The sequence below is a fragment of the Oryzias latipes genome, chromosome 22 (assembly GCF_002234675.1).
Source record: "Oryzias latipes chromosome 22, ASM223467v1".
NCBI classification, from domain to species: domain Eukaryota; kingdom Metazoa; phylum Chordata; class Actinopteri; order Beloniformes; family Adrianichthyidae; genus Oryzias; species Oryzias latipes.
The window spans coordinates 20,152,701-20,169,042 of NC_019880.2; the positions used below are offsets into that span (position 1 = coordinate 20,152,701).

General features: G+C 43.3%; 1 protein-coding gene across 3 annotated transcripts in view; it reads left to right on the forward strand.

The window, feature by feature from the left end:
- kif6 (kinesin family member 6) overlaps positions 1–16,342 on the forward strand; it is a 49,978-nt gene that overhangs the window by 6,331 nt on the left and 27,305 nt on the right. For 2 of the 3 annotated variants that reach the window (XM_011490625.3, XM_011490626.3), the window contains 6 exons: positions 159–233; positions 4,311–4,458; positions 6,656–6,765; positions 14,359–14,488; positions 15,850–16,056; positions 16,178–16,321. In XM_011490625.3, the coding sequence (XP_011488927.1) occupies positions 159–233; positions 4,311–4,458; positions 6,656–6,765; positions 14,359–14,488; positions 15,850–16,056; positions 16,178–16,321 (814 nt within the window). The remainder of the gene's footprint in view (positions 1–158; positions 234–4,310; positions 4,459–6,655; positions 6,766–14,358; positions 14,489–15,849; positions 16,057–16,177; positions 16,322–16,342) is intronic. The other variant, XM_011490627.2, reaches the window with a different exon arrangement.

A 16,342-nucleotide genomic window follows, 5' to 3' on the forward strand; every position in this document is an offset into this window, starting at 1 on the left:
TACTTTCATCTTATTTCCTAATTAAAATATGTCTGCTAAAGAAAACAGCTGAAATGACTCCCACCCGCCTCAGAAACGGAAAGAATCAGAGACGGAGACTCTGATTCACCAAATGTTTTATGGCTGCAATAATCTTTGATTTTTTTTCGCTTTTTCAGATTCAAGAAAGTGTTTGATCAACATGCAAAGCAAGAGGATATTTTTGAAAACATTGCCAGACCTGTTGCAGACAGGTAATGTCTAGTAATATTTGTCAAACACTGTTGTGGATGAACCATTTCTCATTGTTCCTTCACCAAAGATACGGTTACAACTAAGGATTACAACTAAGGATTTGTGTTTGTTGGTATTCTGCATGAGGAAGTCAGGCCACACAGGCTTTGGTTGTTGACAGGAAGCCAGTAAAACCTTTTTTAGAAGAAGGATGGAGGGCGTTTGAAGCTCTGCCACCACATGGCGAGGCTGGCAGCAACATTTCACACTCTGCCATCACGAGGGTGAGAGCTTTTCAAACCACAACAGAGGTCTGCTCCCGTGGTATACATGTGCATTTCTAGTTTATTTAGATCAGATTACACAGTTTTTATTATAGTTTTTCTAGGTTTTGTGCTGTTTTGTTTTAAAGAAAAGAAAGAGAGGGACAATGTAAATATGAGGTGAAGAATGTCCCCCCCCCCCCCCCCCCCCCCCAAAATGAGTCAACCATCAGCATGTCTGACAGAAAACATAGAGTTATTTGAGTTTTTACAACCATCTCCAACATTTGTGAGTCAAGGGGGGGGGGGGGTTGATTCAGCTGACGACATTATTGAAAGTATACGTCGGTAGTGCAATCGTGTGGAAGTCGCCCCATTTAACCTGCACTTATTTTGAGTGATTAGAAGACAAGATGACGGAACAAACTTGATCCAGAGAATTGTTGATTCCACGTCCCAGGATTTCGAAGACAAGGCTGCTATTACTGTATTCTAGACAGGAGGAGCTACACATTTCAAAAACAAGACTTTTTCTCTGCATATTTACTTTCTAATTCAACTATAACTTCAGTTGTATTCCATTAAGATATGCTGCAAGTGGAAAATCCTTTCAATATAAATATGTACATGTATCCATAGACCTCAGTGCACCAGATGGTCTATGGGACCATGTGAGATCACAAACATATGGAGGAGCCTGACCATGGAGGGCCCTAAAAGTCAAACACTAAGATTTTATATTGAAAGCTGTAAACAACCGGGAGCCGATGAAGAGCTTTGAGGATCGGGGAGTTGGGATCTGTTCTCTTAGTGTGGGTCAAGATCCTCGCATCAGAGTTCTGGATCAGCTGCAGGCGAGACAGCTTCCTCTGATTCAGACAGGAAAACAGACTGTTACAGTAGTCTAGCCATGTAAAAACAAAGGCATGAATAAGGAGTTCTAGATCTTTATATGACACTATTTTCCTGAGCTTAGAAATGTTCCTCAACTGGAAGGAACAGTTCTGGATCAGCTGTTTGGAGTGCTGCTCCAGCGACAGATCTTTGTCAAAAATTACACCCAAGTTTCAGGGGCTGGGTTTGATTGACAGCCTGGCCAAGAGAACCCAGGTGCTGCTTAATCTCTGGCATAGCATCATCAGGGTAATAACTAGTATTTCTGTTTTCTCTGAGTTTAGCTGCAGAGTTTTTTACAGAGGCCTTGCTTTATCTGCATCAGAGAGTCCAGTTTGTGTGTCTCAGAGGGCTTAAAAGAGCAATAAAGCTGGGTATCGTCAGCAAAGAAGTGGTAGGAGACATGGCTGTACTCCTGGATGATCTTTGCCAGGGGGATCATGTATTGTAGAAACAAAACAGAGCCCTGAGGAACCCCACACACTAAGTCTGCGGACTGAGACATTATGTGGTTAGCCATGACACTGAAACTCCGACCATATAAGCAAAAGGAAAACCAGTGGGGGTTTTCTGTGGAGTGTGTTTATGAAAGATACTCCTCTTATCCAGGAACTCTCTAATTGTTCAGAGACCGCTTTCTCCAGAATATTTGAAAGAAATGGAAGCTTTGAGATAGAACTATATTTCTGAAAAACGGATGGGTCCAAATTGGACTTTTTAATCAGAGGCTCCACTGTGGCATGTTTAATTGAGTTTTGAAACACACCAGTAGAAAGCGAAAGGTTTATCATTTCGGCGAAACTTTGGCCAATAACATTAAACACCTTTAGGAAGAGTTTGGAAAGAATAACATCAGATGGAAAAGCAGAACTTTCAACTTGGTCAACAGAGCTGATATGTCCTCCAGAGTGACAGGCCTAAAAGTGGACCATTTGTGTGAAACAGGCACCAGCACAACACAATCATCACCACAAGGAGGTGGGAGCTGCTCTCTGATCTTCTTAGAACTTGAGGAGTTCATTGCTGTGAGCTTTGCAGGACACAGGGGGTACTGGGGCTGCAGGACTAACCATAAAGTTTATAGTGTCAAACAAAAAATGTGGGGCTCTTCTTATTCGAGGACATCAGCTTGCAGAAGTAGTCAGATCTGGCCTCTTTCACCATCTCATTGTCTGAGGACACCAGATCCATGAGATGCAGCCTGTGGACCATGAGATTGGTGGATTTATCTTGAATTTACATTTTGAATGGTTTCATTAATCCAGGGTCAGACTTTTCTCTGTGATAAGTTGGTTTTGACAGGAGCCACCTGATCCAAAATGTTATACAGTGATCACTAAAATGGTCAATCAGATAGTTCCCTTTTCATTCTGCATCTAGATCAGTGCTTCTCAATTATTTTTTGCAAGGGAAAAGAAAATGTTCCCCCCCCCCCCCCCACACACACACACTCGTTATCTATAAAAATTGTGTAAGTATACCTAAAATTGTATCTTTTAACATTAAAAACTTAAAAGAAAAAAAACAATATAAATCCACTTTTAACAAATAATACATTTATTTAGCCACAGAAACCCAGTTATAGTCTAAAACAGAAAAGAAGCTTAAAGTGCCTGAAATAAAAAATCTGTCATTCCTTATTTAAACTAGAAACATTTTGACCAACTGAACCATTTGATGCTGAGAAAAATAATTCAATTGATCTGAAACATAAACACAGCAGCAACAATATATTTAATGTTTTTAGTCTGAAGATATAGATAAAAACATTGTTTTGATTTTTTTTTCTAAATGATGGATTGTTTATTTATGATCTCAAAAAGTGCAGCTGTTTTCCTGCATTACTTGCTGTCTTTCTGTCAAATAGTGACACCAACTAAACCACAGGCAGACGAAGAATACATTTATGGATTATAAAGACATGTAATCAAAATGTTCATAAAGAATGACTTTATTAGAATAAGCTGAGTAATGCTATGCTAACGGAGGGCCAACAGAGCTTTACAACAGCATCAGTTCCCTCCAGCAGAAACACTTTTATGTGGTTACCTACCAGCATGTCTCCATTCCAACATTTAGAAAATCCCCTGGACTGTGTGTACACCAACAAAAAGATGCATGCAGCTGTCCCCCACCAGGCCTTCTCCGACCACATCTCCATCATGCTGGTCTCTGTTTACCGGCCTCTCCTCAGACGCCAGGCACTAACACAGAATGGCCTGGTGATCCTGTTCTGCAAAGACTGACAGATCTTCAGGGAGGCAGCTGTGCGTTAGGGACAGGTGAACCCGGGGGAGTTAACATCAGCTGCCCTCAGGTACAGCAGAAACCGCATGGAGGGCGACACTGGCACCAGGACTGTAGTGGGTCGTCTCAGCCAGAAACTGTGGCTCAATGGAGAGGTGCGGTTTCTGCTGAAATCCAAGAATGCTGCGTTCCCGTCAACATGACACTCAGAGCGGCAAGTAGAGAGCTGCACGCTGGAGCGAAGAGGGCCAAAGCTGCATACGCCCAGAGGATCCAAGGACACTTGATGTCCATGATCCCAGGAGGATGAGGAGAGGCATCAAGTGCGTCACAGACTACAACACCAGAGACGCACAATGCCCTGTACGAGGACTCCAATGCCCCCCCCAGCACCAGACTCACCACCCCACCAGGTGAAAAAAACTTTCAGCGTGACACCCAAACTCTCCAGAGGGTTAACCCTCACCCCGGACGGGTACTGAAGGTCTTTGCACACCAGCTCTTAGAGGTGCTGACAGACATTTTCAGGACCACCCCCAACAATAGGGGGGGTTCCAAATTACAGTTTATAGTTCAGACTGTTGGTGAAAGGGGAGAAATTAACATTTTGCCTTGATCTTCACAATATTGAACTGATGAAGGAAGTAGTTCCAAGAGCTGAACTGCAATGTGACCTGTTTGTGTCTGTTGCAGTGTGCTGGCTGGCTTTAACGGCGCCATCTTTGCATACGGTCAGACAGGCAGCGGGAAGACCTTCACCATCACCGGAGGGGCAGAGCGCTACGCCGATCGGGGCATTATTCCTCGCACCCTATCCTACTTGTTTGAACGCTTCAGCCAGGTTCTCACACTCATCACCTGTTACGTACTTGCAGATGATCAGACATACATTTATGACCACTGACAGGTAAAGGGAACAATACCATTTCCTGTTTATGATTTGACAAGGGACACATTTAATAACTAGACTATTCTAATTAGGTTATTATAGCTTTTCCCTAAAGGATCAACAATAATCAGAAGTTGGCGAAAGGTGGCATGGATACTTCAAGTTTCCTATTGGATTGCGATGATTGTTGGGTGCACCTTAGAAACACCTGGGATCAGTACAGTGTTTCCCCACGTATTCACGTTTCAATTTTCACAGTCTCACGTATTCGCTGAATTTTTTCTAGTCACATGACTCCTCTGGTTCATCACAAAAACTCAGCTCTAGACGCTTGTGTGAGATTTTGCGTCCAAAGGAGGTATTGCGGGGGAGAAGGGGAGCAGAGATGAAGAGCATGCCGGCCCGTCACTTTCCTTGCCGGCTGCTAAGGAAAAATTTAACAGCTGGTTCCACCGGTTCGTGAATCGCTATAAGTTTGTGCCCCTGCATAGAGAAAATACGTCAGCTGACTCAGCCAAAAGTGGCCGGAAAATATCCTGAAACGCTGTAGAAGATAATCGTGGAGAATAATTATCATCCGGATGAATGAATGATGGATAAAACTGGCCTCTTCTGGAAGAAGACCTCTGCCCCTTAACTGATGGAGGAAGAAAAAAGTATGCTATGGTACAGTCTATAGGTCTGAATAAAAAAAAACACTTTATGGTGATCAAAACTCCAATAGATGTTTTACAAAGCATCAAATGTTTCAGAAGGATCGGTTAAGGATATTCTTTGGTCGTGGGGGTGGGAATGAGAGGTGGTTCCATATTCCTAGATTTGGTGTATTCGTGGGTGTCGCTGGTCCCTAACCCCCGCGAATATGGTGGGAATACTGCATGCACTATGGGAAGGATGCTAGTTAGTGGATGCTGAGGGTGCTTGGCAAACATCCAAAAAACATCTGCGCATGCGGGTCACTTCTGGATCATTTCATGGTCACACAGGAGATCACAAAAGTTCACATTTAATTGAAAATGTAAACAACCTGGCAAAAAAAATCGTAATTGAGCGTTAAGCCCTGCAGTGTGAACGTAGCCTTAGATGTAGCCATGTTGGAGCCAGACGTCGGCAGTTAGCCATGATTGGTCAGAGTTGGAATGAGTCTATGTTTCTATGGCAACCACTCTCACCAGCTTGAGTGAGCTTGGTGGAAATCCTACCACTTGAAAACGTGCTCGGGAGAACATTCGAATTATTGAGGCCTGGCGAAGTCGGCTGTCATTGGCTTCCTGAAATTAGGCAATCAAATGTTTCAAATGTAGGTGGAGTTGGCCAGCAAGCACCAAATGCTTCTATTGAGGAATCCAATTGGCTAGTTTATAACGTCAGTAACTTGGACCATAGAAAGAAATCATGAAATCATGAAAAATAAAATAAGATTAGCAAGATCAAGTTAAAAAAAGGGTAAGAGATCAAGAATGTTCTGGCCAATAGAATGCTTGAATAACAGCTGTTTATTTCTTTATAGAAGTCTAAGGGATGGCTTTTTGGAAACACCAGGTACTTCCTGTTTGGGGGAGGAGTCACTCAGCCCAGTTCTCATATAAGGTTAATGGTCGATGGTTGTGATTCATATTACAAAATATTAAAGAAATACCTCATTTATCGCAGTAGACACGTTCTGAAAATAACCCACAAAGACATCAGTGAAGTAGGGTTATAGATGTTTTAAGGCTGTGAAGACCCTCACTACTACACACTTAATACAAGTTTCTCAGACAGTAATGAACATATTTACATTTTCTCCTTGTGTTTAAAGTTTAAGCCTTTACAGAAAAACAAGTCCAGTATCATAGAATTAAAAAGCAAATATCACAGTCAAAGTTTTATGTAGTTTGGCAGTCGGAACGTACAGAGAAGATTGATTGACAAGCTACTAATCAGGACGCAGAAAACAATGCACTGTTAAAAGAAGCATGCAAAATTGGACTGAAAAGAAGTGAGACTGAAAGGCGAAGCGTGATACAGCGAGGGACCACTGTACAGCAAAATGGGTAGAAAACATTTGGGCTGCTTGTAACCGTCTGTCTTCCAAAATGCCATTACAAAGTGATATGAAAAATGGCCAGTATTTGTATTTTGTAGTGATTTCAGTTTTGCTTCACAGGACAGCAGCACTGTCTACACTATGCATATATCTTACCTGGAGATCTACAATGAACTGGGATATGACCTGCTGGATCCTCGCCATGAGGCTTCTCGACTGGAGGACTTACCGTCAGTTTACTTTTTTTCTGACATTTGGTTTTCTTTTCTTTTTGCATCATTCATGTGTTTACAAGCAGATTCATCAAAACTGCATTCACATTAGAATCCACTTACTATTATACAAACACTGTGCTCATTGAGTCCTAAGCACATGTAGTTTCATTAGGCTTTAGAGTGAAATAGTCAACCCTAAGCCTGGTGGAGAGGTAGTCACTAAAAATATAAAATATAGTGCCTACAGGCCATTAGAAGCTGCTGACTGTCTGGATGGCACTGTTAGTGTGTAGGGGGCGTGGCCAGACTCTACAACTGGTTGCTGGAGTCAGTCTGGGGCAGGGGTCGGCAACCCGCGGCTCTTTCCTCCCCGTGCTGCGGCTCTCTGTGGTTTAGTGAAATAACTATCATGTTCTAAGATTGTCGTGGTACCTTTAACGCCGTCGGGTGTTAAGACAAGAGGGAGCCAGGTGGTGGGCTTTGAACATGTAGAGAAGGAGTTTGAATTGAATCCTAAAAGCTGCTGGAAGCCTGTGCAGCTGCTGGAGAACGGGAGTGATGTGATGGAAGGAAGGAGTTCTGGGGATGATGTGGGCCGCTGAATTCTGGACTAATCAAAGTTATTCAGAGTTTTACTGGGAAGACCAGAGATAAGTGGAAGAGAAGATTCTGGTTTACTGGACAGGTAGAGCGGAGTGTCATCTGCAAAACAATGAAAATCAATGTTGAATTTACGGAATATATTGCCAAGGGGTAGTAGTTAGGTAATAAAGAGGAGGGGACCGAGAACGGAACCTTGAGGAACACCAGAGAAAATGAGTGATGGTTGAGATTTAGAGGATTTCAGTTGGATAAACTGAGTGCAGCTTGAGAAGTATGAATGAAACCAGCGGAGGGGGGTGGACTTGATACCAAGTGATGAAAGTCTGTGAAGGAGGATGGAGTTAGTAATGGTGTCAAATGATATGCTCAAGTCAACAGCTACACAAGAGACAATGAAGCCAGACGGACAAACAGGTGGTTGGCAACTCAACCTGCGAAAGTGTACGCTCAGTGTCAGGGTCAAAACAGCCGATCAGACCCACCAAGGCTAGAAACTGAACAGTACTGGGAAAGTATATGGGAGAAAGAGACAACACATAACAGCAATGTCCAATGGCTGGTCTCTCTGAGAAAAAGAACATAGCAACCTCCCTGAACAGAATCCAGTAACCATCACAGTGGCAGACATCCAAGAAAGAGTCTCAGGTATGAAGAACTGGACAGCACTGGGCCATGACATGATACATGCCTACTGGCTAAAGAAGCTTACCGCACTGTGGTAGATGGGACTCACACCGAATGGCTAACGGAATGGCTAACGGAAGGGCGAACGATCCTGATCCAGAAGGATTCCTCAAAGGGTGCAGTCTCTCCACAATATAGAATTTCATGTCAGGCATCATTGCAACAGAGATAAATAGGCACACGGAGCAATACATGAGTAACACACAAAAGGGCATTGGTGGAGACTCCAGAGGAGCCAAACATCAACTCCTGGTTGACAGAACAGTTGCTCAAGACTGCAGGTGACGACACACCAACAGCCTGGATTGATTACAAGAAGGCCTATGACTCAATGCCGCACACGTGGATCACTGAATGCTTGGAGCTGTACAACATCAACAGGATGTTCCTATGAAGGCTCTAAGAGATTTGATGAAGCTGTGGAAAACCACCCTTGAAGCCAATGGGAATTAACTTGCAAAAGTGTCCATCAAATGTGGGATATACCAAGGTGATGCTCTGTCCCCACTGCTGTTCTGCATAGGTCTGAACCCCCTCAACCAAATAATCAACAAGATTGGCTATGGATACTGACTCAGAAATGGGGCCAACATCAGTCACCTCCTCTACATGGATGACATCAAGCTACAGTCAGGACCATAAATATTTGGACAGAGACACATTTTTTCTAATTTATTTTCTGTACATTACAACAGTGAATTTTAAATAAAACAACTCAGATGCCATTGAAGTGCAGACTTTAAGCTTTTATTCCATGGGTTGAACAAAAGGATAGCAAAAAAATGTGAAAAACTAAAGCATTTTTTAAACACGATCCCTTCATTTCATGCGCTCGTAAGGACAAATGAAATAACTGAAAACAAAATGGTGATTACTAATATTTGGTTGAAACCCCTTTGTTGGCAATGACAGCCTGAAGTCTTGAACTAGGACATCACCAGATGCTGGGTTTTCTCCTTCTGAATGCTCTGCCAGGCCTTTACTGCAGCGGCTTTCAGTTGCTGTTTGTTTGTGGGCCTTTCTGTCTGAAGTTTAGTCTTCAACAAGTGAAATGCATGCTCAATTGGGTTAAGATCAGGTGACTGACTTGGCCATTCAAGAAAATTCCACTTCTTTGCTTTAATAAACTCCTGAGTTGCTTTGCCACTATGTTTTGGGCCGTTGTCCATCTGTATTATAAAACGCTGCCCAATCAGTTTGGCAGCATTCACCTGGATCTGTGCAGACAGTATGTCTCTGAATACCTCAGAATTCATTGGGCTGCTTCTGTCCTGTGTCACGTCATCAATAAACACTAGTGTCCCAGTGCCACTAGCAGCCATGCACGCCCAGACCATCACACTGCCTCCACCGTGTTTTACTGATGATGTAGTGTGCTTTGGATCATGAGCTTCTCCACGCCTTCTCCATACTTTTCTCTTTCCATCATTCTGGTAGAGTTTGATTTTGGTTTCATCTGTCCAAAGAATGTTTTCCATAACTGTTCTGGCTTTTTTAGATGCTTTTAGCAAAGTCCAATCTAACCTTCCTTTTCTTGAGGTTTACGAGTGGCTTGCATCTTGCAGTGTACCCTCTGTATCTACTTTCATGCAGTTTTCTTTTTATGGTAGACTTGGATATTGATACGCCTTCCTCCTGGAGAGTTTTGTTCACTTGGTTGGCTGTTGTGAACGGGTTCCTCTTCACCACGGAAATGATTCTGTGATCATCCACCACTGTTGTCTTCCGTGGACGTCCAGGTCTTTTTCACCAGTGCTTTCTTTCTTTCTCAGGATGTACCACACTGTTGATTTTGCCACTCCTCATACCGTAGCAATTTCTCACATGGTTTTTTTCTGCTTTCTCAGCTTAATGATGGCTCCTTTCACCTGCATGGAGAGCTCCTTTGACCGCATGTTGTCTGTTCACAGCAAAATCTTCAAAATGCAAGCACGAGTCCTCTAATCAACTCTAGGCCTTTTATCTGCTTCACTCATAATGACATAAGGGAATTGTCCACACCTGCCCATGCAATAGCATGGAAGTCAATTGTAGAATTACTAACGAGCCCATGAAACAAGGGATTGTGTTTAATCCTTGTGTTTTGCCGATGGACGATACCAGAGAGACACCATCGTGATGCCTCGGATCAATGGTCGGATTAGAATTCAACCGTGTACATGAGCCCAGAAAAACTTTTGCCGATTATAACAAACGTTCACATGGGTCACACTTTCGGTCGGAATAAATCATTCGCACATGCGCAGTAGTGTTTCCAGAAGAGGAAATGAGTTCCGCTTAGAGGCTACATACATAGATATATGTGGCAGCTTCGTAATATACTAGATGATCTTCTAAACGTGCTTTTATTAATGTTACGGTTATTATGAAGCGCCTGTTCGCTCATCATTTCAATTTTAATCCGTGTGGTCAGTGCTTTTTCTGTTGAAGAACGGAGCCGGAAGAAGCCAGGGCTAAGAGAGGCTAACACGGGCTAACAACATTTAGCCTTTGATGAACATAAAATCCATGCGGGAAATGCTGCAATAACATCAGCCTTTATTTTGTCGGGACACTGGAAACACAAATCCACGTGATTGTTTGAACGGTTTATAAGGAATAAGCGACATTTCTGCTTTAAAAGGTTAAACCCCGCCCCAAAGCCGCTGTGTGAGCTGACGGTCCGAGCTCTGCCCGGACACACACCGACTGCTCTGCGCAGAGACACGGTCGCTCGGTCCACCGGTCCACTTGACTAATCAAGTGCAGGAGCGGACTACTTCTTTTCTATTTTGTTTGTTATTTATTTATTTATTTTTGTTAAAGTCACTTCCCTCAGTTCATACTGGATCATCGTCAACTCCCAGTTTAAGAGACATCACATCACCCAACCCTAATTGTGTTTAAAAAATGCTTTAGTTTTTCACATTTTTATGCAATCGTTTTGTTCAACCAATGGAATAAAAGCTGAAAGTCTGCACTTCAATGGCATCTGAGTTTCATTATTTAAAATTCACTGTCGTGTAAAGTACAGAAACTAAATTAGAAAGAATGTCTCTGTCCAAATATTTATGGTCCTGACTGTTTATGCTAAGAGCGAGCGTGACATTGTCTCCCTGATCCACACAACCAGGATCTACAATTTGATTGTTCTCCTCCTGAACTTCCTAATATTTTTCTTTTTACATTGAGACAACAGAAAAAAATTGTCTAATTATTATTTGTATATTTTCCCTCCTTAGACAAATGCGGGGCAGCCGACAAACTGTCAGAGAGGTGGAAGTACCGCTGAAAGTGGCTGTCATTCAGACGGCAGTAGATGTGAAGCACACTGTACCGGGAGTGTTTCTGAATCATCTCATGAACCCAGACATGGAGACTTGATTACCGATGTTTTTGTAGAACTCTTTAAAATACATAAATCTGATATCTCAACATCATTCCTGTCTTCCACGCATTCTAAATGAGATAAACAGACAATGCTCCAATGTAGTGTTTAGGCCATAAGCTCCTCTCAAACGAGTCAGGAACGTCGAGTTTATGAACACATTTTTCAACAGCAGTAGCACGAGCAGTAAATTCCATGCGCGAATACTGCCTTAATCCTTGGTGGCATTGAGTCAACAAGGTCCTGGAAACATTCCTCAGAGAGTTTCGTCCATGTTGACATGACGTTTACATGACTGGTGACTGTGGAGGCCGTTTGAGTCCAGAGAACTCATTGTCATGTTCTAGAAACCAGTCTGAGATGATTCCAGCTTTATGACATGGAGCCTTATCCTGCTGGAAGTATCATCAGAAGATGGTCCACTGTGGTCAGAAAGGGATGGACATGGTCAGCAACATTATTCAGGTAGGCTGTGGAGTTGGAAAGAACGGGGACTCAACTGGTACTAATGGGACCAAATTGTGCCAAGAAAATATCCCCCACACTATAGCCGCGTTTACATGGGCAAAAGTAATCGGAATGAACGCCTGATCGGAAAGAAAATGCGTCATGTAAACGCGCCGTTCGGAATACTCTGCCCCGATCAGACTCATTCGGATCAGAATTTCTTTCCGATCGAGATAGGTGGGTTATACCGATCGTTTATCTGATCGTAGAGCATGTAAACAGTCATTCCGATCGTGTGTCACTACTGCTCTGGGTTACGTCATGCATAGACGGTGTTTCGCTGAGAGAAAGCTTTGGAGCTCATACGGGACCGACCAGCCGCTCTGCGGACGCCCCGTGAAAAGCGCCGCTCCGCTCTCGCCCCGCTGGCTCTCCCCTCTCATTCACCCCTCACCGGGGAGATTCGGAGGAGGAGCGCTTCGTGCCCCCCGACGCTCACTCGGTCCACTGGCACCCGAGTGAGCAGAGCAGCTGGATTAATAATTTTGTGTCGGGGGGGGGGGGGGTTACGTGTGCGTTTTGTTGTTTTGTTATGTGTGGGAGAATTCAGACTGCGAGCCGTCCCGCCGCTCTGGGTTAGTGGCTGCAGGACTCAGGAGGACCCGTGTTCGAACAGAGCTCGGGGCGCCAGCTCACAGAGTGGCTTTCGGGGCGGTCTGTGTAAACTTTTCAGAGCAGAAAATAAATGTCGCTCAGTCCTTAGAAAGCTGCAGATTGCTGCGTTTCTCGCACGGTTGTGGATTTTGTGTCCATCCATCAGGCTAATGATGTTAGCCCGTGTTAGCCTGTCCTAAGCTTTCGTCCATCTTAATTCTTACACAAAAAGCACTGACCACACAGATTAAATATAACGATGAGCAAACAGGCACTTCATAATATTCATAACATTAATAAAAAGCACGTTTGGAAGATCGTCTCGTATGTTACCGAGCTGCTGTATGAATGTCTGGGGCAGCGGTTTGTTTACAACGGGACCTATTTCCGCATCCGGGTGATTTTACACTACTGCGCATGCCCAAATTATTCATTCCGAACGAAAGTGTGAGCCATGGGAACGTTTGTTCTAATCGGAAAAAAGGTTTTCTGTGCCCATGTGCACGGGTGAATTTTAACCCGACCATTGATCCGATCAAGATATTCTGCCCATGTAACCGCGGCTTATGACACCACCAGCCTGAACCGTTGATACAAGGCAGGATGGATCCATGCTTTCATGTTGTTGATGCCAAATTCTGACCCATCCTACCTTCCCCATTCAATCTGCAGCAGATTGTATTGACCATATCTACATGCCTAAATACACTGAGCTGCCTTGTGATTGGCCAATTAAAAGTTTGTGTTAGTCAACAGTTGGACAGATGTACCTCTTAAAGTGGCCGGTGAGTGTATTTTATGTCATTTAGTTAAAGAATATTTTTAAAATTCTATTTATTTAAGTTGTGGCAGTTAGCTCTTACAAGGGCAGCTTTCTTATTTACAACTAAATTAGTTCTGTTTTAGATTACCTTAATTACATGTTAAAGGGTCCATATCCTGCCTTAAGCCTTTCAGGGTAAGCTACATCCAAAAAGATGATCATATATGACCTTTGGTACACTAAAGAATTCTTTTTTAAATAAATGATTTGTTATTGTTGAAGTAAGACGACTCGATCTGAGGCTCCGCCTTTCTCTCCTTGTGGGTGCCGCCCATTTCATGACATCATCCTAGAGTCGGTCTCAGCAGCGTGTGTGTGTTTCTTCCACAGTGCAGAATCTTCCTGGAAGGGGCTGCTCCTCACTTTGTGATGTCACAATGTGAGAACCCACTGGTTTTCATGGATTAGGAGGGGCTGGTGCTTTAGAGGAATACTCAAAAATGAGTGAATGGATCAAAATACTACTATGGGGATGTTTATAGTGAGGAATTATAATCCACTTAAAAGCTCAGAAAGATGATTAAGACCCTTTAATAGAATTTTCTGCATGTGGTCTACAGTCATTCTTTCCCTTTTAACGTATCAGCCTAAAATCATGTCTCTAGCAGCTGGATGGTAATGAAATGGAAAGATACCACATCTGCCTCTCAAGCTGTCAAAACACTCTTTTTTCAAACTGCCATTGTCTGTGATCATGAGCCATAATTAATGCTTTTTATAATGTGATATACTGTCTAAGAGCAAGTCATTGACTCCTATAAAATAAAGCACATAAAATAAATAAATAATGTTGAGTTAGATCTTCATAGAATAAAAGTAAAGGGAAAAACATGAAGAACATGTCGATAACTTCCATTGTTTAAATTGAAACTATAACTTCCAGTGAAGGTGTTCCTGTTACTACTAAGAGTTTTAAGTTTGAGCTTCAAATCCTGATACGTTTTAATTTCATTACTTGAACCTGCTTAGTATGTTTTATGGAAATATAAAAATTACAAAATTAAATAAAAAATCTTTTTTTTTTTGCCAGAAAAGTATTGATCATGGAAGATGCTGATCAGAACATCCATCTGAGGAACCTTTCTCTCCAACAAGCAGCAAATGAAGAGGAGGCCCTGAACTTGCTGTTTCTTGGGGACACTAACCGTATGATTGCAGAGGTGAGAAAAAACTAGCCGTATATATTTACTCAGTTCTGGATTATTCAAGAACTGTAAGACATTTGGGCTTCAAAATTCTGGAAAGTAAACTTTCACTTGTCTGAATTTCGGCTACATAGTAATCAATAATAGGTAATACACTGTCTACACCTTGGTTATCTCAGCTTACAGATCAATAGTGTCAGTTTTATTACATTATATATTTGATTACAAAACATGGTGCTTCTCTGTTACCAATGTTAACAGGTAACAGAGTTGGAAATCTGTACTAATATGATATTTTCTCAGGTAGAAGCCAGTTAGCTAACAGTTACTGATGACTACAAAGACAAACTTGTGTAGATAAGTAAAAAAAGTCATGATATTGTCATAGTAACAGGGTTGTAGAGAACCGCCATCACAGCAAAAATGTTCTGTGAGTAGTGTGCCACTACTACACACAGTGTGTTCTGTATTCTACTGTGGAGGATGATGGAATGGAAAAAGAGGGGGAGTGTCCGTTCTCCCCCAGAGCCTCCCAGCCCCAGACAAGCACCCCACCACCACCTGGGAGTTCTAAGCATTCCCCATCCCCACCCTAACCGCAAGCATGAACCGAGGTCCCGCAAAGGAGACCTGCCCCAACGCTCCAGGCAACCACCCACTGTTCAGTAGAAAGCCTTTCCCCTTCGCTCAAGAAGAGGACATTCAAGAGAACCGGGGGTGCCCCGCAAGTCTGGAAAACGTGCTGCCAAGGCTCCCCCACTACTGGAATTTTGAAGTGCTCAGAGGCAAGGACCAGAACCCACACCACAGGGACACGGACACCCCCAGGCTCAGATGTGACGTGACCCCCGGCTCATGGTCTTGCCAGAGGACTCAAGGATCCCTTTCCTTGCGTGGAGAGAAAACCGCCGGGCCCAGGAAGCCAGCACCCAAGGGACACCGCCACCACTGCCAAGGGCCCGGTTCCTTCACAACGGAGGGTAATGGGGACAGAAGATCCGAGGCCCCGCCTTCCGTGTGTAACATGTTTGGTGCAGTAAATTCTTCATTTGTAACAGCCACGCTGCACACAAGGGACATTTAAGGGGCACGCGCGTTCATGGCCACGTGTTTTCTACATAGAGCCAACAAACATCCTTAGAAATTTGGGTGGCTGAGCATGAATGCGAGAGTTTTGAACGCAAAAGCATGAAGAGCGTGTTCACGCATCTTTACATAGGGTTTTCATTGCAAGCAGCTGCATGATGTCGAGGGCGGTGTGAACGTAGCATAACAACAAAAGGGTTTGATTTAGATAGATTGTTGACTAGGAACTGTTCTTTTAGGTATTGGATGTCTTTTTTAGATTGCTCTGTCATTTCTTTGGTCCTCCTCAGACTCCTCTGAATCAGGCTTCCACTCGCTCCCACTGCATTTTCACTGTGCACCTCTGCAGACGAGAACCTGGCTCTGCCACCCTGCAGCGGTCCAAGCTCCACCTGGTGGACCTGGCTGGTTCTGACAGAGTTAGCAAAACGGGTCTAAACGGTGTGCTGCTTACTGAAGCCAAGTATATAAACCTCTCTCTTCACTTTCTGGAGCAGGTGCTCACTGTTCTGTTCTTTGAACGTTCTTTGTAACTTTTGCATGTGTTTACATGACGTGACTGAATCTTTCCTTCCTTCAGTTTTAAATGACGACTTTTTCATTTCTTCACTTCTCCAGGTCATCTTAGCATTATCAGAGAGGAGTCGCTCCCATATTCCATACAGAAACTCCATGCTAACGTCTGTTCTACGGGACAGCCTGGGAGGAAACTGCATGACCACCATGATCGCAACTTTGGCAGTTGATAAAAGGAACCTTGATGTAAGCATTGATAGATGATGG